Consider the following 26,308-nt stretch of genomic DNA (forward strand, 5'->3'; position numbering starts at 1 on the left):
GTATCAAGCTCTGTTTTCTATATGGGGGGAGTCCCCTGTGAGCTTAGCTGGAAGCAGGGCATATGTCTCTCCACAGAAGGTGAATCAGAGTTCAGATATTTGTATTTGAGCTAGGGTGAAGGCACGTGCCCTAAGCTTAGCCAACTGGATGACCCCTCCCAGGACTTTACATCTGAAAGAAGAGAAACCAAGACATTGGCACAGTTCAACATTATTCGCTCTTGTGGACAGCCTCTGTCAGTGGCAGAGCAGAAGTAGAGGCAGCAAGATTGTCATGACAGAGGAGTGTTCCCAATGCAAAGGTGGCAGTGGGGGTGTCTCAAACATTGATGTCCTAAACTGACTATTTCTATAATGGGATCTTGGCAGTATTCTTATACTTAGTTTCCCTCGGTTACTGCCTGGTTCTCAATGTCTTCTATCATTTCTGTAAACTATTACATATAGTAAATAGTATATAAAATATATATCTAGCATATTTTTTCAACAAATTAATTTTATTCTTAAATTGTACATGTTAATCTCTGTCGGATATAACCACATGCACTCCTATTTTGTGCTGGGTACCTAAGGACAGCACAAAGGATCCTCTTCAACCCTCTAACACTCACAGTTGACAGTGTGGATGAATTTACTTTTAGAATTCCCAAAGCAAAAAAAAAAAAAAAAAAAAAAACAACTGATAGTTCTACTATTTACTCACAACTTGGAAATTCTTTTCACAATTCACTTTAACATAATCACTAAAAATGCCTATCTAGTACTTGCATTAAAAGAAAAAATGAATGGTACTTTGAAATAAGATTATTTTACTTTTTAAAAAGTTGTATAATACGTTGTTTTTGTGTCTATTTGTTTACAAATTAAAACCACAACATTTTCATTTCCTTGTGCTAGCAAAAGTTGTTAAAAATAGTGACACACCAATAAACTGTGAGGAAATTTACTCAGCTAAGAAAAAGTACCAAAGTACTCCTTTAAAACATTAATTTTTGACACATTTTCAAAGTGAGTATTTGTTGTTATCTTCTGTAACAATTCTTAAAAATATGAAATGTGATGTTTCTAGTTTTTGTAATTTACATTAAATCATTCTTTCATTAAATACCTCAACATTCATAGCTTCAATAGGTCAATTGCTACATTTTGTACTTACTTTTCATTCTAGCTAAAATTAAGCAAACATTACAATGTTCTGTTGATTTTGAAGTATTCAAATCATCTTGAATACTTGCTATTCAAGAGAAACCATGTATTTTTGACCCCAAGGCAATCATTTTCAAATGTCAACTAAATGAATTATCTAAACTCTTTAGGTCAAAGAAAATTATATCTATAATTATAAAAGAAAATATGTGTTTTTCATAACTATGGTAAGTAATCAATAAGTTTAGTATATCTGGATACATTTGATTGAAAAGAACACAAAGTCTTACTTGCATTGGCTTAACTCACATAATTGAGAATCAAGAGGAAATGCAGATGTTAGGCTGGATTGATGCAGTATTGCAATCACATCATCAAGGAGTAAGTTTCTTTCAGTCTCTCAGCTCTACCTTCTGTAGTATAAGCTCATCTTAAGACTGGTTTCCTCCTGGTGGGGTAGAAGAAGTTGTGGCATTTATAGATTTCATATCCATAACCCATACTTTTCAAAAGGAAAAAGTGGATTAGCTTTTGCTGGTTCTTTCAGAAATCCAAGGAACTACTGCTTTTAGAATTCTGCAGGAAACTTCCTCTCAAATGTACTTGCCAACATTTGGTCACATACCTATTTCTGAAATAATCTGTTTGGTTAAAGAATTGTCTTATGCTTAATTAGGCCTGTGTTACCTGAATCAACATTATGACAATGGAGATCAGATAACCCAAGTTAAATTCATACCATGAGAAACTACCTCTGGAGCTTTTCTCCTAAACCATAAAGCACACAACGAGCGCTGCATAGAATATTTGTAGACTTTGTACTACATGACAATGGACAGTGTATGACATAGAGAGGCAAGATAAAATTTATAACAAGACAGCATTTTTTTTTTTTTTTTTTTTGAGACGGAGTCTCTCTCTGTCACCCAGGCTGGAGAGCAGTGGCATGATCTTGGCTCACTGCAAGCTCTGCCACCCATGTTCACACCATTCTCCTGCCTCAGCCTCCCAAGTAGCTGGGACTACAGGCGCCCACCACCACGCCTGGCTAATTTATTTATTTATTTATTTATTTTTATTTTTTGTATATTTAGCAGAGACAGGATTACACCGTGTTAGCCAGAATGGTCTCAATCTCCTAACCTCATGATCTGCCTGCTTCGGCCACCCAAAGTGCTGGGATTACAGGTGTGAGCCATCACACCTGGCCCAAAGCAGCATTTTCTAACAGTTGAATATAAATATAGAATAAAATGAAGAATTTTATAAAACACAAAATTAAATAACCTCATACCATATAGTATTTATTAAAAGCATTATATAAACAATAAGTTCAAAATAATATTTTGATTTATTCATCACATGTTTGGCTTCCAACCTAGACTGTAAACTTCTAGTTTCTATCCCTAAGCAACTAACGCAGTGACTTACTCATATTAGATATTTAATGAAGGCTGTTCAGTAGAATAAGCAGAAAAAAAATCAATGCTGGCTGAATTACTCACTTTGTTCAAATAGATGCAGCTTAAATGACAAACTTTTGGCTTTAGACTGAACTTCCAAAACAAATAGTCCACATCCTTCTCATTATTAGAATCAGAAAATAAATGAAAAAAAATAAAGCTGAATTACCTATTTTGTTTGGTTTTGTGACCTGAGCATTACTGTTTGCCGGAGGTAATGGAGGTAACTAAAGAACAATGGAAAAAGGATAATGCAAATATTTAGGGTGTAGATGAAAGGAAATGCATCTTTATATTAATTGTCAAAAGTCTGTAGGGTATTCAAATAAAATTGTCTTTGGAGGGTGACAGGTCTACCTACTGAGTGGAAGCTGAAATACTAGGAGATAATGAGTTCCAAATGAGAAAGAAAAGTTATTAAATATTGAGTTTGAGTTCATACATACAGTTAGAGATAAGATGAAAGAAAATAGCTGCAATGAAATATAAATAAAAATAAGAAACCAATTAAATGAGTGTGAAAAAAAAAGTAGTCAACCATATCACTGTCTTCTCCAAATTCTGAAAGGCACTAAGGATTATGTTAACTTTATCTGATTTTAGTCTTCTTTTCGAATTAGTAGAAGATTTTTTAATGCAAAAATTTAAGTTTTCTTTATTGTTAAACTATCAAGCATCGTACAGTGGAATGGGAGTCTTACTTGAATATCCTAGAAGATAACTTCTTACTCAGGAAGTTTCTCTTGAAAAACAATGTAGTTAGATGGACTGAGAACTCTTGACAGTAACTGCAAAAGAACACAGTTGTTTACTCCCTCTACAGTCCTCTGTTCTATTTTATATTTAATTATAAATGAAAACAGACACTTTTATCTATTTCTTGGGTTATACCTCTTCAAGATAATTCATATTTTAAAAAATTATGCTGTGATGGCTTTCATAGTCAACTCAGGCTGCCTAAGACAAAATGCTATGACTGGGTGGCTTAAACAACAGACATTTATTTCTCACAGTTCTCAGGACTGGAAAGTTCAAGATCAGGGTGCCAGCCTGGCCAGGTTCTGGAGGGTGTACTCTGGCTGGCTTGTAAGTGGTTGCCTTCTTGCTGCATCTCTGGTACCTCTTCCTCTTCATATAAAGGCACTAATCCCATCTTGGGGGCTGTATCCTCATGACCATATCTAAACTTAATTACACTGAAGGCTCCACTTCCTAATATCATCCCACTTGTGGGGGCTAAGGCTTCAATGTGTGCATTTGGAGCAGGAACACATTTGGTCTATAACAATGGTTGACCTTGGTTTTTGGTTTATGTGAAAATTCCATCTGTCACTCTGTGAACAGATTTTTAAACTTTTAATAAATCAGTACAGATATCCTAATTTTGTAATGCATACCTCATGAGGACTGTTTGGTGTGATTTACTAATGATATTTCCTGAGTTTAGCTAGTCATTTAAGAACTGTCAAATCCATATTGTACTCTGTCAATGGGCACGGTGGCTCACGCCTGTAATCCCAGCACTTTGGGAGACTGAGGTGAGTGGATTGAGACCATCCTGGCTAACGTGGTGAAACCCCATCTATACTGAAAATACAAAAAAATTAGCCAGGTGTGGTGGCACGCGCCTGTAGTCTCAGTTACTCAGGAGGCTGAGGCAGGAGAATGGCGTGAACCTGGGAGGCGGAGTTTGCAATGAGCCAAGATCAAACCACTGCACTCCAGCCTGGGCGACAGAGCGAGACTCAGTCTCAAAAGATAAAAAAATAAATAAATAAAATAAAGTAAAATAAAATAAAATAAAGAACAAATTATCATGGGAAGAAAAACGCTACCAAATTTTGTAAATTACCTATTGCCTCATTGAAAATCACCTCAAAATCTAATGGCTTAAAACAATAACTGCTTTTTTCTGCTATTCTCCAATATGCCATTTAAGCTTTACTTAGCTAGGTGGTTCTTCTGGTTGGGGCTGAACTGGGTCTTGTTATCTGTATTTGTGTCTGCAACCAGTGACTCTTCTGTGAAGTTGTCTTGGGGCTAGCTAGTAAAGGCAAACCTCTACTGACCAGATCCTTGTGTTCTTTCCTCTTCCAGCAGGCTAACTAATCCCGTGTTGTTCACATGGTAACATGGTGGTTTGACAGAGAGGGAGAGGGAGTGGGGGATAGGGAGGGAGAGGCACTGTGGGTGGCCGGGGGAAGAGAGAGAGAGAGAGAGAGAGAGAGAGAGACAGAGAGAGAGAGAGTTGCAGCATTGTGGCTTGCCAAAACTGTGGGGAGGCGAGGGAGCGAGAAAGCACCATATAGGAGATTTTAAGACATGGGCCCTCTAAATATGCTATATTCTGTTGGTGAAGGCCCAAACTAAGTTCAAGAGGTAGAGAAGTAGTCTGTGCCTCTTGATGGAATGAGTTGCAAAGTCTTATTTTAAAGGAGTTTCCATACATAGATGAAAATAATTGCAGCCATTTCCCTCAACAATATACCACACATGTCTTTGTGCCTTAGTGTCTGCAGAGTGAGTTTATGGCTTGACAATATCAACAAAGTCTTAATTCTCATTCTGCTTTTGCTAGTATAGAACTAATTCAAATTTAGCTCAAAGGATACATGTAGTATAAATAGTGTAGCCATGCATTTTGTGCATTCTAATGGACGTAGTCTCCAAGTAAAATAATCTCCTCTGATGTTGATATAAATACAGTAATCCACTGTTAACTATGGAGTACAGTTAGTATAATCCCTAAAAGAATTAGCAACAATTGTATGAAATTTAGCTGGCCTTTTCTCTCTGCATTCAGCATGTATACCCAGTCAGTTTTGAAAGACATGACTTATTATTTAGTGTGATTTCATTTAGGAGTTTCTCAATATGGGGTATAATGAATGTTAATTCAGGCTTATAATGGATGGCATCCTGTGCCCATTTATGAATGTAAGAAAGAACATTTGAAAAAGAGTCATCATTTCCATCATTAATTTACTAATTCAAACACATGGAAATGACTCATGAAGATTTTAGTTGCCTTTGTTTCAAGATTCATGGTTTTTTTTTTTTTTTTTTTTTTTTTCAGTTTTCTTTTGCTTTAGCTGAGAAGAAAAGATTTGTCAGTTGAGTAAAGATATTTCATCTCCTTCACTGATACTGCTGGGAGTTATTAATTAGGTTTCTGAGTTTGGCACTATTCTTTCCTGGTCACCATGATGTGTCATTGAAACAGGCTCATTAAAATGAGTGATGTGTGTTGTAATTTCATTAGTGTCATCAATAATATATTATGCTTTCCTTTTAGTAGTCTCTTTGTGTTGCGTGTGGGTCAGGATAACTGTAGGAATTACATTTATAAGATCCAGATTGTTACAGATGAGGAAAGATAGGCATGAGGGTGGAATTAATGTTATTTTACACATGATGACTACCAAAATGATTTCAATTAAATAATATTTTAATTAGGTCTGATGTCTCTACATGCCATTCTAAGATACATGTTCTGTGTATGCAAATAAGATGGTGATTTATTGAATTAGATCTACACTAACACAATCTATTATTCCTGCAGGGAAACTTTTGTAAATTGGACTGAAGCAGGTGTGTTGAAGAGCAGGAATGATTCAATAAGGAATATGAGTCCTTGTGGTTGTAAAGGACAGACTCTTAACATGGAAACTCTTAAACTATAGTCTCACCTTCTTTCCACTATATTTTTTCTGCCAGACATGTACCTTTTGACTGGCTATTGGTCAATTCCTAGTCTTTCCTAATCTGAAAAATATGGGTTTATAATGGAGGAGAGACACACTTAGGCACTCTGATATAGTGTTTGTTGTTCATATCTTTTAACTCTATTTGACCAATTCAATTTTGGTGACATTACATGGGAATTCAAAGAGGTTTTGAATTAGAAGCTTCCATATGAGTATTGATCTAATTGAAATATTCACAAACAAGAAGCATTTGCATATTAAAAATGGTATAATAGTGGTTTTGCTGTCAAGAGATGATTCTGGGAGTACTTAGGATTAATGGTTGAATATGTAAAAGTTCTCAGAGCCAAGAAATACATGAGAACACGTGATAAAATGTAAAAACATGATTTTGTTTCAACTTTCCATTTAAATATTAAAAGTAATGTAATGCTATATTTTCATAAATGATTCAAAATGCAAAAATTTATTTTATGTAAGCAGGAAGCTAAGTGGTTTTCAGTACACAAAAGAGGAACTGCAAAAGATGAGCTACTTCTGAAAATCAATAGGAGAAATGATCTTTCTCATGAAACATTAAAGGAGATATTTTGGTTAGCCCCAATTTGTTTTTAAGGTAATACAATTTATCTGGGTGAAAAACGTATTTCTACTATTATAATAAAGATCATCTAACTTAAGTAACATCAGCAGTTACCCAAAATGAAGGTTTTTTTAAATGATGATGAAAAAAATCTCAGTCACTTGTATTCTACTAGAATCTCAGTATCCTATCTTTATGCTGATTTGTATCCAATTTGAGTAGAAATGGATATGAGTGTTTATCTTCCATAATAGCTTGCCACAAGCCTACTGCTTGAATCATGTAGCATATGGAAAATGTGTTTAGCTACTTGCAGAATTTCTCAAACAAAAAAAAGATTCATTTCTGCTCATATGGCTTGTTTACAGTCATTATAAAAGCATGTTACTATGTTGCTTACTAGTTAGGAGAAGCAAGTGTTGGCATACTCCACATTCCATTACATTGGCCTTTAGGAAATGTACGTATTGATTTTCAGTTATAAAATAGTAAATCATTATAATTTCTTGTGTTTTAGACCTGAACATTTTAGGATGTATTTTTATTCTTCCACATTATATCTCTTCTAGATATTTTATGGTAGTTATTGACACCTTTTACAAAAATATATTAGAGACTGTTCATGCTTATGTGAATTGCCATCACAGGATTAATCTGTAACTTATATGAGCATATTTTATTAATAACATCTTATCACTAAATTGAATATGGATATTTAACATTTAATAAGCACAGAATGTATATGTAGAAATGTACTTCATGCCATTGGGTTTTGAAAATGTGGAAAAGCCATTACAACAGCCTAAGAATCTTTAAACATGCCCCCCATAATATACTAGTTGCAATGTTGCAACTCATTTAAGGAATAGTTCTTGATAACAATGATTATAATATTTTTGTTTGTCAGCATACTAAACAATATGTCCTCAACGTATGGAAATAAAATGTTTGATACAATTTTAAAAATATAGATTGTACTCTCTCTTAAATTCTGGAAATATATTTGCCATTTAATGATTCATAAACATGAAACTCATAAAGTGAAGGAAGAGAATTCAAAACTATAAATATGAAAAATGATTAATTTTTTGTAGTAGTTTATTCTTATTAGTAAAGTAGTATAAGTTGTCTACAAAGCAGTATTTTTTACATGGCTGAATAATTAAAAAGTTTTTAATCTTTAAATATTTGATTACTTTTATCTTTAAAATATCTTGATTACTAAATGACTGTTTCATCATTTATATATAACTACATATACATATATCCATTTATATTTATGTTTGTTTAAATAGTAGATTATAAATGTAAATATGTTTGATATGTATCCTGGCACCAGAAGCCAATTCTTTTTCCTAAATGACAAAAAAGCTTGTTAGCCTGAAAAAAAAATAACTTTTGTTTAGGTTCTGTCATGTACAAAAATATTCTAGGCAGCTTCATCTCCATTTTGAACAATTCTACAGTTCAGTCAAAGTTTCTCTAAAATTATTTGGTTTCTCATTTTCATGAAATAAAACGAATATTTAGGGAAACTTTCAATAAGTATTTCACTAATTCTTGCTATTGCTCTTTTGTTTAAGTCATTTTGAGATATCATCAAAACATTTTCAAAAGTTCTCTGTATGAAAATACATGTATACATATGTATATGTACATACATAAATAATCTCTTACATGATTACATTCGCATGGTTGAATGGCTTCTCCTGAAAATCTCTTTAATGTTAAGAATACCTGGAGAATAGCAAAGGGACAACGTCTGCTTTAAAGAATGTTCTGTGTCTGGAAGTAGAGACAAAATTTTCCGAGTATACATGGAGTCTAACATTTCCTGGTGCTGGATGATGAATCAATTTTGTAATTACTGAACATACAGTTTATTCTCAGATTGCACATTTCTCACCGTAACAGAGGCCTGGAGCAGTTGTGTGTATGGGCATAGAGTGTGCATTTATTTCCCAGGCCAGGGGACCAGAATGTGGGTCAGTCCAGCAGTGTTGGTGATGAGGCAGGTGGAGTTGTCCCCAGTGCCAGAGGCAGTTCTATCGCTCTTTTATGTGCTCCTTGGGCTACAGAGCTTCTTCACTCCACAAGGCCTTGTACCAGAGCATTGCTCACAACCTTCTTGCTACTCCACCTGGGAAGTAATTTTCTCCCTCCCATAATCAGGGAATATATTTTTCTTAATACAAACTATAAACCTGAATTCAAGAATATTCAGAATTTTGAGAGTATCTTTCTTGCACTGCTCTATTTTCTTAATACAATGCCAAGTTTACTCATAAGCATGAAGATCAAGGATATTGGACTATTAGAGATAGTTCCCATTTAAATTTTTCTGTCTTCAACAAAATCATTGAAATAATCTCTCTATTCAAGAATCTTCTTTTTCCACCACCACTCATCATGTACTCATTTCAACAGAAATTGCTCTGAAGAGATACAAAATTGACCGTTCTTCAGTGAATTAGGGCTTAAAATGCAAAATAAGCTGAATTGATACAACTTATACCAACATTATTGAGGGTCTACTGAGTTCCCAGCACTGAACTAAACCGGATAAAAATTTAATTAAATAAATCACCATGGCTAAAGACCTCCTAGCTTCACAGCATTGAATTAGACTTGATACAGAAGTAACATGTTCTTCACTCTGAAGTGTAAAGCAATGAGATCATAACATATCCTTGAAAATATGGATCAGGATATCGCAACAGATAAGACACAGAGACGGATAAATGAATATCAGAAGCCAATTGGATATGTAAGGAAAGTGAATGACTTACAGTGTTCTGGCTTGGGGGATTAGGTAGATTTCACTCCCCAGTAACGCCTACAGAGTACATGGTGAAAAGTGCTGGCAAGGCTGAGACAGTGAAGCATTGCTGAGAGAGGAAATGGTGATCAAGAACTCAATCAAGTTAATGTTGGTGCTGGAGAAAATTACAAATTAATAAATTTTGTGCTGTGGCCCCGATTCCATCTTTTCAAACTCAGTCATCGCTGTGTAACTTAAGTCTTTGTCACTTTTTGTCTGGACTAAGTAGTCTTCTGTTCTCCAGGCTCTATATTACAGCTAACGTAATTATTCCAAAATGAAATATAATCACCTTTCTTTCTTGCTTACATCCTTTCACTGGTTTCTTATTGCTTATAGGAACAAGCTTAATCTTTTTACCTTGGTATACCAGGCCCTGTATGATATGGCTACGACTTGTTCTCCCATGTCTGCTCCTATCATTGCCCAGTCTGGCCCTATACTCTCATCTTAAGAAAATGCTAACATGGATTTCACTAAGGATATCATGCTGTTCTATAGTTTCGTGTCTTTGCTTATGCCAATTCCTTCTGCATAGGATGCTGTCCTGTCTTCATCTCTTTTAGCTTTTTTCCTTTCCTAAACTTCTGTAACTGGTAGCTCCCCTCATCTTTTAAGATACTGTTTAAATATTCTCTGTTTTAGACCTTTTGCTGACCTTTCCCAGTAGCAATCTATCATCTGTTATAACCAGACCTTACATCTCTACTAAAACAATTAGAAAAATGGATTTAAGTTATTTACATGTTTGCCTCTTTTATTAGACCATGGGATTTTAGCTAGTTTGGGTTGGAAATAAGACAATGATGCAATGATTCATAGCTTTCTAACAAAATACATCTATTGGTATCTATCAATGAATAAAGGTGACTATCTTAGACTTTCCCAAATCAAATTTATCTTTCTCAACAATTTGACTAAGTTACAGATCACTCTTTTATTATGCGTTCCACACTCGTGAGAAGATGGTATTCTAGATGTCAAACATATATAAAAGAAGAGAGAACAGTGTAATGAATTCTATTACCCAGTTTCCACAATTATTAACTAATGGTCAACTGTGTTGCCTCTACACTGTCTGTAGCTCCACTCTCTCATCTTCCCTCCAAATATTTGAAGCAAATTCCAGACATAATAACATTTCATTCGTGAATATTACAGTGTGTATTAATATTTCTAAATGATAAGGGCACTTTTAGAAAACATTGATGATACCATTATCACATCTAAAATATTTGCAATTTCCAAATATCACCCAATAATTAGTGTTCAGTTTTGCACTACTTCTTAGATTTTAAACTGTTTAAATACAAGTGTAGTAAGGTCTATGCTTTGTGAATGGTTGATTGTTTTCTTTTCTTTTTTTTTTTTTTTTTAGGGACAATTTTGCTCTATTAGGGATATTTTGTCAATATTCAGAAACATGTTTGGTTTTTACATGAAAGGAGGAGTGCTACTGATATCTTGTGTGTGGAGGCCAGGGATACTGCAAAACATCCTACAATACACAAGGCGCCACCACAATAGAGAATTATCTAGCGAGACTAGTAAAAGGGTGACATTGAGAAACCCTGGTCAATAGGTTCCCCCTGCATTATATATTGTATTGCAATTTATTTGTTGAATAAACTGGGTCATTTGTCTTATAAAGTTTTCCACATCTATATTTTGTTAATGATACATCGTAGTATAATTTAACATTTTTTTCTGTTTCTTGCATCATCAGATTCATATACAATTTTCTTTTGCTATGAAAACTGCTTTTTTTTCTGTGTCATAGATAGTGTTGTGTACTTCCATCAGGAGGCATATAATGTCTGATCATCTCTCTCTTTCTCATCAGTATGGGAAACTATTGGTGATCAATGTCTAAATTTGTTAATTCATTAGGAGTTGAAAAATATTCATATTATATTTTTATAATTTATTCATTTATTGAAAACATCACTGACTCTTAGAAATATTCACTCCAACGTTTGATAGAAAAATAGCATTGTGCATGAAACATTTATGCATTTTGTATTTCTTTTCAGAAACATCCTGTACCACCTTGATGAAAAGACAAGCCGGTTTTCAATACTTGTGGAGGCTTGGGAACACTGCAAACCCCTTGCATCAAATGAGACCCTTCAGGAAGCCCTGTCAGAGGTGTTGAACAGCATTAATTCAGCTCAGGTTTACTTCAAAGCAGGACTTGATGTGTTCAGGAGTGTCTTGAATGGGAAGAATTGAGAAAACTCTGAGCATTTTTTAAAGTTTGCTTACAATTCCACAAGCAAAAGCTCTAATTGAACCAGATTTTCTGATATTGAAGGCTTATTTTCCCCCATGGCTTTTTGACAAGTATAAAGCTATTATTACATTGTATTTTTTAAATGTAAATATAAAAAGAACATTTTGCACATTTAATATTTTTTGTATCTACATTTCTGACTATGTAAAGCAAGTTATTGAAATAGGACTTAAGAATTACCTATTAAAAAGAAATCTGATATTTTTTATATGTGTGTATATGTATATATATATACACACACACACATACACACACACTATTTTGAGGAGAAAGTTTCAAGAAGTTCCAGAGTATCTTTGTTCCTATGGGCAGAGCATATAGGAACACAGTTTATTCTCTCTGATAGAGCTATTAATGACCTAGTTTCTGTAAAAGAAATGAAGAGTTGATATGGTTCCGATTAACTTCACTATTAAGTGTTCAATATGAAGAATTCAAGTATTGTGACTGAGTGATTGGTTGACCTAAACCACTTTGAATGTTTCTATTTTATGAAATGAAGTTTCTCTTCCTAACACAACTAGATGTAGTAATACACTGGTTATGAAATTGTATTTTTTTAAGTATTAATGAAAAAAGAGCCATAAGCATTCCAGGGAAAAATCTCAAGGTAGCTACACAGAGCAATTTAAATGCAAATTTTTTTCCTAACAACTTACAAGGTGACTAGCTTTGAAACCCCTAATTTGCCTCAGTTGATTTTCTAAGAATTTCAGGAGTGATGTATGTCTTAAGAGGGAGAAAAAATATATCTTACTACTTTTTCTCTTGTTTCTTTTGGAATCACTGAAACAGGGACTACTCTAAAATGAAAGCATCTCACATTGGTTTTCTTTCTTGTAGCTTTTCTGAAACTCCTTGCTGTAAGGCAGCTTTCACAGAGTACTATATATTTTCCACAGTAAAGTAGCAAAGTTTCTCTTTGAAACCCAAAATATCTTCTAAAGCATCAAATTTCTATTTCTGCCTCTGACAAAAAGAACTTACTATGAAAGAAATAGTTGTTTTTATCAATAAAAGCTCCTTAATACTATGAAGAAACTTTTGGTATTTTTTCTTCTTTATCCTTAATTGTGACTAAGATGGAAATCTAGAAAATCTTCATGCTTCTAAGTTTCTACAGGGTTACTGTAAGAGAGTGTCTCATCTGCACTTCAATTCTTCTCTCATGTGGAAAACTAAGTTTTTTATATTGACATTGCCGTTGAATAGCTCTAGCAATTATTATTATTCTCCCAAACACTAACATTCTACCTATTAAGTATCAGGTTAAAGTTCTCGTTTATCTTTAGAAGTTTATTTGAAAAATGGTTTTCAAATACTGGATAAAGCAATTCCCCTTAGGAAACATAGCCTCAGAGTATTTCATATAAATTTTCTCTACCTAATTCAAACATACTTCCCCATCATACACCACCAGAGCAACATTCCAAATAGTCTGTGTATATTTAAATTTTCACTTTTTATGGATGAGCATAAACCTAGTCTTAGTTTAAAGGCAAACTAAAGTTGAGGGAAGACAATTAATCAATATTCATTAATTGATTTATAAGGTTCCACACTTTCTACCCTAAATTATTTTTATACGCTCAAGGCAAAGCACGGAATTGAGGCAATTAGCTAGATAATTCAAGCAGAAACCCATTTTCATGGAAATTGCCTGTGTGCACATATTTTTAGATGAAAAATGAAACTACCTTACAATATTATTTTTTACCAATGTATTTGTTTGAAAACATTTGCCATGTTGAAGAATGTGTATAGGAAAGGGCTAGAAATAAACAGGCTTGTGCATACCGAGACATTCATAATCTTTCTTCCTCTTCAGAGATCATCAGAAAAGAGGTGGGAATACACATGCAGGTGCATGTGAGCCCAAATGCCAGAAAGTCTTATACCAGAAGAACTTAAATATTTAACCACAGGTTGATGTGTTCATTCCTGTTACTCATTTACAGATGAAATTAAAACAAAGAAAGGCATACTATTATCAGTTTGGTAGTTCACTATTTTAGAGCAAATTTCTAAATGAATTTATTCCCATAACCTGCAATAGCACTGAGAGCAGAAAATATGTTTCTTCTTCACCTTTGTTTAAAGATTGCGTACCTAGGTAAGTCACATTGTATAGATAAAAACCTTCTTCTGTATTCCTCACCTCTAAATTAAATGTTATTTGCTATTTGAAAACTGTAGTTAACTATGGTTTTTATTAGTCTATTAAGAGATACGTGGAGAAATTTAATTATAACTAAAGCAGATGTCCAAAATTCTATACATGCTGCTTTACATCTTTGCAACAAACCTCTTAACTAGCAGCATTATTTCTATAGTGTGATTACCTGAGAGTGCCTCCAAATGTATATCATTTCACTCCCCTCCCCACCCCACCCCCAATAGATCCAAATAAATAAAATCCTGAGCAAGTTAATAGCAAGTGTTATGTGAATTGGTAGTAGGTTTAAATTGTTGCTGAGTTGTCCATATGCCTGATGCTTCTCACAATCTTTCATAAATAGAATCGTGCCCAGGAAATAATGAATCATGAATATTCTCTGAAGAAAATGTGGCAAAGGCGTAATAGTGAAATTTATGTTCAGGCAGGGTATGCATGAAATACTGCCCTTTATGGAAAAGCATAAGTCTCAGAATCAAAAGAAAGCCTAAGAAGGATTCTGGTCTAAGCCCTGAGATCTTGCCTTCAGCCAGAGAAGGCACTATCAGTTACCCCCACCAGATGTAATAACTAAACCCAAAGCGAATAAGAAACTTGGACATAGTCGTGTATTTAGTTAGTAACAAAAGCACCACTGGAATTTAAGCTTCTCTGCTTTCTCATGCAGTATATCTTGCTTTTCCCTGAGGAGACAGGGTTATAAAAGATCTTTTCCAGTGCATTCTATGTAACCAGCCATTCTATCAGATGTTGCATGGGCTGGTTTTAATTCAAGGCTAGTTCTTTCTCTGACTGTACCTGACAAACAAAACTGTCCCCAGGAATTCGGGCAAAGGAAACAAAGACTGCGTACTTGAGAGAACGTGAGGAGAGTCCTTACAGAACACCAGAAGTCAGGAAGAAGGACATTGAGCAAACTATTTCTGTGAGAGGGCAAGTTAGGCCAGTGTTAACTAAACACTCTAAACCACCATTTCTCAAAATGTGAAATTTAGAAAGACAGGGCTAGGAATCTACATCTTCAGCAGGATTTCTGGATGTTTCTTACACACACTGATGTTTAAGAATTTCCAATCTACATTAATCATAGGTTCCAACGGAGGTTCCGAGAAAATTCTAGTTGACATTTCTAGATAGATTGAAGAGTCACAGTAACAAGAAAGACATAAATCTTTGTTATTAATGGAATCATTATGAGAAAAGAAAAGTGGACCTATTTTATCCCTAAGAAAACAATTCAGTTGCAGCTTATATTTGCGCTTGCTACATCCCAGGGACTGGTGTTCTAGAATTTTCCCATGTATTTTTTTTTTAATTCCCACAACAACACATTTAAAAATGAGAAAACTAGGTTGAGTGACTTGTCCACAGTTCCAAAGCTAATAAAAATGATGAGGCATATTTCTCTTCTGGGCTCACTGTATTCAGTTCTTTGTTCTTACACTGAGTGCTGAAAAAAAAAAAATCATACTATTTTCATTCTAGAAAGTGATATAATTGGAAATTTTAACGTATTTCTCCAAAACTGATCAGACTGTGCAGTCTGCCATTTTTTTGGTATAATAAAAGGGTTCGAAGAAACAAATGACATCATTCCTGATGATGGTAGCCCCTCCAAAAATGGTGTATATATGTAGGTAAAGTTTGAAGATATCTAAAGAGCATGAAAAGGCAAGTGCACCATTGTGGAATCTCATGACAAGTAGGCTTACAAACAGTAAAAAGAGACCAGAAACCACAGGTCTTACACTTTCCTTCTCTAAATGCTTACATAATTTCAATTAAAAAAAGAAAAGCAGGTGCTGTGATTTAGAACCACAGTTTTATGTTATTTTTTAAAATTCAGAATAACCAATTGACTTTTTTAATTAAATAAATGTAGAACATATAGTAAGTTTCCCCAGAAGAAAGATAGATGTTCACAAAAATAAAATAAATACTTATTTGTGACCATCTTACTAATGATGAATCAGCATCTTTGCCTCAAATGAAAGTCTATAATTATTTGTATGACAAATTGGTAGACCTAGCCAAAAATGTTCTCATGAGACATTCTGTGATATGTGTAATTGATTACTCCAAAAATAAAGCTTTCTCTGAGGGTAACACATTGTCATTTCATTGGTTTAATGGACTATTTAAATGTGCCTCAGCCTCACATTTGCTTAATAGAAAGGAATTATTTTAAACTACCAATCCATATGTTGAGTGGAAAGGAAGTTGGCCCACATATTCCAATAAAAATATCAGCAACGTAACAGTTTCATCACGAGACCATGGATACAGTGCAGGGAAAAAACAAACAAACAATACAATATTTGAGAAAATAAATATTCTGCCCAGCCACACTAGTGAGTTTTTATTTCTTTTATGAGTTTAAATTATCAACTTTAAAAAGCCTCATTAGAATTTGCTATTCAGAAAGACCTTAAAAAGCCTCACAGAGTTCTAAGCATCCCATTCATTGAAAATACTTTTCAGTTAAGTAGATTTGTTTTGTGCACTTCACAATTTTAGGTGGCATGAATTTGAAGCGCAGCAAAAGAAATGTATAAAAGATAGCCTTTTCTGGTCATTACCGTGTCTACTCAAGTTTCTGTTTTCTAGGTACACTCTAACATTGTAATTTTTCCCCCTGAGAAGTAATTTTAAGATCTATCAGTCTCAATTTAAATGATCTGTTAATCAGCCAGAGTTTTAGTTTCATAATATCGTTCCATTGTCTGACAAAGATATACACACTAAAGTGCCTTTAGCAGGCCTGGGACTGTCAAGAATCTAGGTATCGTGATTATTGCAAGATGACATATTTCTTAAGACGTTTATAATCTTATATTTGGATTTAATCTGAATTTACAAATAAAAGGGTTAAATTGAGGCAGTTTCAAGTAGCATTTAAGAAAATGAAGTGGCTTCAAATTTTAATGTTTCTGGTTAGATTATTTTGTTTAAATTATACAATTATATAATTTTCTGTAACCAAAATGGTAATTTTGATGGATTTTTTAATGCCAAAATCCAATCATCAAGGCCAAAGAAATGCACGATTACTCTGCTGTCTTATGTACGATTCAGTCAAGAATTAACTCAGAGGCATTTGATTCAGTGCTTACATCTAGACAAAGTTTTAATGAGTGCAGACACAGCCTAACAATATTTCATTTAATTTCTTTGAGGGCTTAAGCCAATAAACACTGCGGTAGCTTTTCTCAGAAGGAAACAGATTTTATTTTCCAGGTGCTAATTAATATGTACCACCTAAGTCCCCAAAGGATCACACAGGTGCCTGTATCATGCCATATGTCATGTGCTATATTCCTGCAAGCTCAAGAGAATAATATACCATCATTATTATGAATTATTATGTTGCATTGAAGTTAATGTCAGTCTTTTTTTCTAATTAAAGTACAAACTTGGCATGTGAATAGAAGCTTAGCTAGAGAAGTGGAGTTAGAGTCCCTATTTTAATGAACTACATATATTTTTCAATCAAAATGTTTAATTATTTAATTATCTAGCCTGCTTGGTAATCATAACTCTCCAACTTCTTCAAAGGACCTTTATTCAATATGTTACCACTCATATGGTCATTACTTGGTGTGTGTTTTATATTTTGAATTTCTTAGATGCTTTCAGTGTATGTGCTGGTGTTTTATTAATATTAAAAATTTTTGTTTACTTCTATATCAAACTGCCGCAAATGGACTACCTTATTTTGAAAGTTAGAATAAAATGCTATTACTCTCTAAGCAGAACTTTAGCATATCTGTTTGATAAGAAACACAAACAAAATATTTTTCTACGCTATTGCAAATTGTCCACAAGAAACAAAATGCCAGATGGTTAAGTGTAGCTCACATAATTATATTCCAAATATGTTATAAATAATTCTGTTTAGCATCTGAGATAGGTCTCTATTAGGCAATTTCATGTTTACATTTCTAACAGAAAGGTTTAATGGCAAATACATGCCTTATATTCTAACTTGCTACTTGGAGAATATGGATATTCTGAAAAGAAAAACCCTTTCTAGAACACTTTGCAGGGCTAATTTTTTTTTTATAGACATCTAGAAAATAACCTGAGCAACAAGGTGAAACCCTGTCTCGCTCTCTAAAAAAAAAGTTACTAGGGAGGCTGAGGCGAAAGAATCATTTGGGCCCAAGAGTTTGAAGCTGCAGTGAGCTAAAATCATGCCACTGTAGTCCAGCCTGTGTAACAGACAGAACCTATCTCAAAAAAAAAAAAAAAAAAAGAAAGTCAAATGCTGTTGATAATAGTTTTATATGTGTTTGGAATGTTAATATGGGATAGATACATTTAAATGCATTTAATACTTTAATCATGTATGCAATGTAGCAGCATTTAGATATGTAAGATTTTAGAAGTAAAATCTCAGTGGTATAACATTTAAAACACAGCCTTAAAATGAAGAACAGGGAAGAGCAGGAGAAAATTTATAAATTAACCTGAAGTAAAATTTGGAGGAAAATTTTTCCAAATAAATTTGCTTTGATTAAAAACAAATATCTCTCAAGAGTTGTCCCAATTACTAAATTATGTTGAACTGTTTTGGTGTTTAGCCTTGTTTAAAATAGTTTGATTATCATCTGTGATTCAGAAATATTTTCGTTGTACAGAGATTTCATTGTCATTGTAGTTGTTGTAACTGATTTTTAATGATATTGATTTAAAGGCATTTGTCTGTAGTTTTAAAATTACTATATAGGGTTGAATGTCTAATTTCCATAATGTGTGGATGCCCATCAGATATTTACTGCATTCTATATTTAGCCAAGTGTGATCACAATTTATTTTATAACTTTTTATGTGTTACATAACTCAATATGCATCTTACTTAAGAAATTATATTGTAATTTCGAGTGACACAAATAGATTGAGATACCACGTCCATTAAAAATATAAGTGAATATTTTATATTTAAGTTGTTTAAATATTTGCACATTATTGAAAACAGTACTATGAAATGAAGGCACCATTTAAAAAACGTGTTCTGAGTCACAAATTTCATGAATGTGTACAGTGAAATGTTAGTGTTTAAAGCACCCATTTTGAAATTATTAAATACAGGTAAAAACACTGCTATACTGTGTTTTTATGACAAAATATACAGTATTTTGTGTACGCAAATGAATTGGTTATTACTCTATTTTATTAATGAATTATTTTTATATAATATGTATGGCACCCAAACAGATGTTCCCTTGTTTAGAGAAAATTCTATAATATTTTATCATCTTTTTTGTCCTTGCCTTCCATTCTTTTCTTGAAAATTTAATTATCATATTGGGCCATTTAGATTTGTAGTTTGTGACAAGTTCGAACATCAAGTAACAGTACCTGTATCAACTGCAATGTTAAACAGTTTTATTTTCTCAAATTTGCTCTAAAAAATCCTCTCAGTTATTTTTCATATAGAAAAGAATTTTCTGTTTGCATGGTGAGGGTAATAGATTTCATTCATTTATTCATTCAGGACATATTTGCTAAAAACCTCTTCTAGACCAGGCACTGTATTAGGCACTAGTGATACAGAGATGATTAGCACAGATGAGCACAATTTTACTTTTGGAGTTTCACAGTCAAATAGGATACAACACTTCAGTTTAACTAGTAGCAATATCCATGGATAGTACAGTTTATTGCAAACATATTGGCAGAGCAGAGATGGTTTAGAGGTGCAATATGCTCAGGCCACATGCCAGTCCCACTGGACCTTCCTTAAGACTCTCTAAATAACAATGTTCTTTCTCTAACATCTCTGCTATACAATAGCCTGCATTTATTAGGGGCATAGCACTGTGTCAGACTCTGGTTGCCAAGCATCACTTGGATGAAATCTTTTAACCTTTAAAATAACCTATGAGATAGGTGTTATATCATTTTGTTCCATTTGATGGATGAAAAAACTTATGGTTAGGGAGATTAACAACTTGTGATAGTTATTATATTACTATATACACACAACTACATAGCTATAAAAAACTTTTTAAAAATCTGGAGGAATATATATATACCTTGTGTGTATGTAGACACACACAAAGGAGGTAAAATTAAAACAACACATAAAGTTGTGTATTACTTATGGATGTGTATATATGTATTCAAAATATTAAAATCCAGACTGAAAAAATAAACACCTTGTTTAATTCACGATAGTAGGAGGGAAACAAGTGCTAAGGATATGATACAGAGGACAGCTTTAACTGTAATGCTTTATTTCTTGTATATGTAAAAAGGAGTTGAAGCAAATACAATAAAACAGTAGGTGGTAGATTAGATTATTATTCTTATTACTTTTCATCCTCCCTTGTCAATTTAGGTGGTAGGCACATGTGTGTTTATGTAATTCTTATTATATTTGTGAATTAAAAATAAAACTCTCAAAGTAACATAAAATCCTAATAAAGTGGTCTGATTCTGGAGCCCACACTTACAGCCACTAATCTAACCTGCCTTTTAAAATTTTATAAGCATGGTCTCTTTCTTGTCTTTTTCTTCAACTCTGCTAATCTTATAAAGGCTGCTTCCATAAGGCATTTTTCTGACATTCTAAATGCTCATAGTTGTAATTTCAATGTGGTTACATTTATTGTCCAATTTTTTTCTCTTCAGTTCTTCTCTATCTCGGTAAATACACCAGATTCTCAAAGCACGAAATAAAAATCATCTGTGATTCTTCTCTTTACCTCTCTGCTTACATCCAATCCATCATCTTGTTGGCTTGCCACAAAATACAGCTCAACTCTGCACATTTCTCCATCACCACTGCTGCCATCCTACTCAATGCCACCATCTTTTCTCCCCTGCATTACACTAGTCATTATATCTATTTCAAGCAAAAGAGATTTTAAAACAGGAAAATGATTAGGAATTTATTAAATGTCCAGAGTAATGAAAACGTAAAAGTGCTGTTTTTCAGAGATAGTAACTGCAGGAAACCACTACTGACCTTAGCGCTGGAGAAGCATGAAGGAAGAAATCTATGATAACCCGGGAGCTAACATTCTACTGACACTCCTGGAAACTGTTGCTGCTGTTGGTGTAACCACTGCATGCCAGACTTAAACAACTGCCACAGTGTAGATCAGAAGCTTGGGAGTCTCTGCTCCCTCAGACTCCCCTACTAGAAGCACGAAAAACAAAATGAAACAGCTTCCACATGTTTTTACCTTTTAATCCTTATAAGTGCCTCTCATTGGCAGATCCAACTGGGATCCAGCTGGCACAAGGGTCTGTGGAATGTGCATGCATGTTCCCAGCTCTAACATTATGAGAGACGATGTAGGAGGTGGGTATGGGGGTGTGTCCATACAGACCATGGCTGACACAGTCTTCAAAATGATTTCTCTATGAAAGCATAAATGAGTGCACATACCTAACTCTTATATCTTGCATGTATCAAAATCCCTTGTTTTTTTCTCTGAAACTATGTAGCTAATTTAACCATATAATATATAATAAAATAACATAAAATGGTTTTAGTGTAACTGTTCCATGCTAATTTATAACCAACATGGTGATTAACTTGAGTGCAGAGCTAAGAGAGCAAAAGACTTGTAGACACACAGCCTTACGTTTTTAAAAGGAGGTCTATGTAAGGTGATATCAGAGCAGGGAATAAAAATAAGAAAATCTTGTAGAAGCCAAGAAAGGTTTCTCAAAGGAGAAAATATTTGCGTTGTGTCTGAAGGTTAACAGAAGTACTTCAGGAGGAAAAGGAGAATGATGGCATCCCAGAAAAAGGGAACAGCATATCCAAGTCACACACGATAAAGGACAGGACATTCCCTTAGTTTTCTGCTTCAAAGTTTCTGTTTCTTTTTCTCACCCTCAGCAAAGACTGGAATTTTTATATTGTGGTTTTTGTGAACAGAACAACTTGCGGACTGCTTATATTTTAATTTAGACACCATGTGATATTATAAAATGTTTAATGTGACTAACTTAGAAAGAAAATAAACTGAAGAGATATTTATCATAACATGGAAGTCATAGTATTAGTAGTTTCCCATCATATTCGGCATAAAATTCATACGTCTTAGGATGATTTCTAAGACCTTTCCTGGCTGACTCCCACTCTTCCCTTTCCTTCTCAGTGCTTACCTCTTTTCCAACCCACATTTTATACTACAGCCTAATTGAAGAGCCCAGGTTTTCCTGTATGTGCCATGTTTTCTCATGTCTCAGTACCTTTGTGACTGCTTTCACTCTTTCAGTGGAACAACCCTCCGTTATGCATATACCATGGACATCTATTTTTTTCTAAAATAAGATTTTACTGATAAAGACATTTCAAATTTTCTGTGGAAAATTATTCAAACCTGCCTCATAGCACATTATATTGTCATGTGGGGTTCTTATAGTTCCTGGGATGTGATGAGTTAATTCTTTGTTGAGTCTCTAAGCCACCCTAAATTATGTCTGTAATTTTGTCTTTGATTAAGCTACATAGGCTTGGTTTCTCTTATTCCCCGCCCCCGCCAAAAAAAAAAAAAAGAGAGAAGAAAAAGTTCTTAAAAAACCCACCAGATTTCTGGAAAAAATAGATATAAGTCCAGAGAAAAAATTATGCAAATTAACACTGCATTGCTAATTGGGGCGTCAGCCCCAAGTCCTTTTTTTATTTGAACATCTTGGCTAGACATGGAAAAAAATCTTCAGTTTACCTTGTTTGGCCTGAATAACTTAGGAGACTGAAAGTATTGCTCTGCCTATTCAACATGAAAACCCAAAGTCATAAACAATTTGAGTTCTTCCTTGTTTGCTTCAAATATGTGGTAATCACTTTCATTCTTTCTTCTTTATTCTCAGCAGGTCATTTCACTTCTTCCTTCCCCAAATGTAGAAACTTAACTGTATTTCCAAGCAAACTATCTTCCTTTCTTCCTAAAATGTTAGATAAGTCTTGCACATTCAATTCCATTTAAGAAAAGAGAACATCATGGACAACAAGAACAATAAAATCAATAGCCTATCTCCATTCTACTTCCATATATAGGTACTTACCTTCCTTTGCCTCTCAGTCATAATTAAACTTTTTTCAGACACTAAATGTCATTATGCCTTTTCCTTCATCTCCTGCTAATGCTCCAATCCTGGACAACCTGGCTGGAATTCTCAATATTTTACTCATCAAAGATTTAAATAAGTGCCATATAACCTTTCTAAGGGAGATTAACTATAATTTATTGTACAAATTAGGACACTTTCTTAAAGGCAAAAGTATGCATTATTAATAATTATTCTAGAAAATCAGAAGTTGGGTATATCATGGATCAGGACATATGATCACCCTTTTATCTCCAAGGCACTATGTGTAATGAATGTGTTTAAATTCTCATCTTGTATGACTCTAGTGATATTAAAGTCTTTTGACATTTCTACTTCCTTAAAATATTTACCCCATGATTTTCAATAAGCAGCATTTATTAGCCTAGTTTCTCTCATTTAGAGTGCTGATGGAACTGTCATAGTGGTGCCTGACTGGAGGCTGCCAAGAGCAAAGGTAAAGGGTGTAACAGCTTACTATGACCTGTATGGCTCATTGACATTGGGAGAAGACACTACTCAAAGCTTCTCCACAGGGAGGGAAGGAGAGGAGTAGAGTTTGCCTCATAGGTCACAATCCATGGCGTAATAATCAGACACCAGAAGGAACTGATTATAGGCTCCTGAAAAATAAATAAATAAATAAAAGAAATTAAAAAAAGAAACCTATCTAATTAAAAATCTATCTAATTAGACATCTATAAGCATAAAATTTGCAGAAGTCACATCCAGAGAAAAAGTCTGAGTGGATCCCAGAATCTCCATCTCGGAAGATTAGTGAAGGCTTTTTTTTTTTTTTTTCATGTTTATTCCAGTCCATAAAGGTTGGGGAGACAGTCATTTCTTCAAATGTGTGGATACCAATGCAACAAACAAGTAACAAGAAGAGTCAGGGAAATATGACCCAGTCAAAGGAACAACATAAATTTTGCATAATAAACCCTAAAGAAATGGAGTCCTATGAAATATCTGACAAGGAATTCAAAATAATTGTTTTAAAGAAGCTCAGTGGATTATAAGAAAACACAGCTAGAGAAACAAAACCAGGAAAATGATACATGAACAAAATGAGAATATCAAAAAAGGAATAAAACATATAATAAAAGAGCAAAATGGAAATTCTAGAAGTGAAGAATACAATAACTGAAGACAAAAATTCATTAGAGGAGTTCAGTAGCAGACCCAATGAAAAAACTGATCATTTGGGCAGTGTGATAAAAGTCTGGGATGTTGCAGGCATATTACACCCTTCTTCCTTCCTCTCAGGATAGAAGCCACAGGTTCTGCACCTTCTTGCCTATCTAACAGATGTGCTGACTCCATCAAATCTTTTGCTCCTTTCCTTTGTTCTTAGCTGCCACCTAAATATCCAAACTATGCCAGTGACTTCTGTGCACTACATGAGGTGAGACAGAAACCAGTCTTTTGGGCAGCATCCTGATAGGATGGGTGTGTTGAATATGCACTTCACACTCTCTTCCCCCTCACCACAAGGATAAAGTTAGGGGCCAAAGAAATCTCTCTCTACACTGAGCTATGCCACCTTGCGGGAGGGCCTGACAAAGTTAAAGTAAAATTGTCCTTGTTATCTATTTGTATATGGATGTTCTCCATTTTGTGCTCTTCTGGGGTACTGCAACTTCTTAACTAGATTCTGGACTTATTATAAAGGTGTTTGGTCTGTATGTCATTGTTAAGTCATGTTGCTTTAGGGGAATGAAGACTGGGACTTTCTATTCCACCATGTAACTGACATCACTCCCAAATTTGTTTAATATTTAAAAAGAATTAATCATTCAATACAGCTTGTTATATTAAAACAAAAATTTAAAATAGTATACCTATATATCTCATGCGTTACACAAAATTAACTTAATGACTCATAAACTCAAATATAAGAGCAGTAATTATAAAACATATAGAAGAAAACACATTTAGAAATATTTATAACCATTGGTTAGGCAATGAATTTTTGATAAGAAACAGAAAGCGCATGCCTGTAATCCCTGCACTTTGGGAGGCTGAGGTGGGTGGATCATTTGAGGTCAGAAGTTCAAGACCAGTCTGGCCAACATGGTGAAACCCCTTCTCTACTAAAAAAAAAAAAAACACAAAAAAATTACCCAGCTACTAGGGAGGCTGAAGCGAGAGAATCACTTGAGCCTGCAAGGTGGAGGTTGCGGTGAGCCGAGATGGTGCCACTGCACTCCAGCCTGGGTGAAAGAGTGAGAGACTCTGTCAAAAAACGAAAACAAACAAACAAACAAAAAAACAAAACAAAAATCAAACAGAAAAACACAAAGCCCAAACGATAAAACTTAAAATAAAAATCAATAGGTGAGACTTACTTATTTAAAACTTTGCTCTTCAAAAGACGTTTTTAAGAAAAAGAAAAGGCGAGACAAAAATAGGTAGAAACTATATACAAAGCATAGCTAGTAAAGTTACTATATTTAGAATGAATTAACAAGTCTTACATTTCAATAATAAGACCCCTCAAAAATCTAACATTTAATAACATTGGGCAAAAAATGTGAACAGATACTTCATTAAAGAATAGTTATGAGGCTGGGCGTGGCAGCTCACTCCTGTAATCTTATATTTTAGGAGGCTGAGGTGGGTAGATCACGAGGCCAGAAGTTCTAAACCAGCCTGGCCAACGTGGTGAAATCCCGTCTCTATTAAAAATATTTTAAAAATTGACTGGGCGTGTTGGCCTGTAATCCCAGCTACTTGGGAGGGTAAGGCAGGAGAATCGCTTGAACCCTGGGAGGCAGAGATGCCAGTGGGCTGAGATCACACCACTGCACTCCAGCCTGGGTGATAGAGTAGAATCCATATTTAAAAAAAAAAAAAAAAAAAAAAAAAAAAAAAACGTGGACAGGCGTGGTGGCTCACACCTGTAATCCCAGCACTTTGGGAGGCTGAGGTGGGTTGATCATGAGGTCAAGAGATTTAGACCATCCTGGCTAACACGGTGAAACCCTGTCTCTACTAAAAATACAAAAAATTAGCTGGACGTGGTGGCAGGTGCCTATAGTCCCTGC

The 26,308-nt window shown here is 34.3% G+C and overlaps 1 protein-coding gene across 1 annotated transcript in view; it reads left to right on the top strand.

Moving 5' to 3' along the window:
* The window catches only part of NAALADL2 (N-acetylated alpha-linked acidic dipeptidase-like 2), a 68,271-nt gene extending 56,053 nt beyond the window's left edge, over positions 1-12,218 (top strand). The window contains exon 3 of the mRNA XM_011980362.1: positions 11,754-12,218. Within this exon, the coding sequence (XP_011835752.1) occupies positions 11,754-11,952 (199 nt within the window). The 3' untranslated portion in view covers positions 11,953-12,218. The remainder of the gene's footprint in view (positions 1-11,753) is intronic.
* Positions 12,219-26,308: the final 14,090 nt, after the last annotated feature.

Source organism: Mandrillus leucophaeus, unplaced genomic scaffold, assembly GCF_000951045.1.
Source record: "Mandrillus leucophaeus isolate KB7577 unplaced genomic scaffold, Mleu.le_1.0 Scaffold211, whole genome shotgun sequence".
NCBI classification, from domain to species: domain Eukaryota; kingdom Metazoa; phylum Chordata; class Mammalia; order Primates; family Cercopithecidae; genus Mandrillus; species Mandrillus leucophaeus.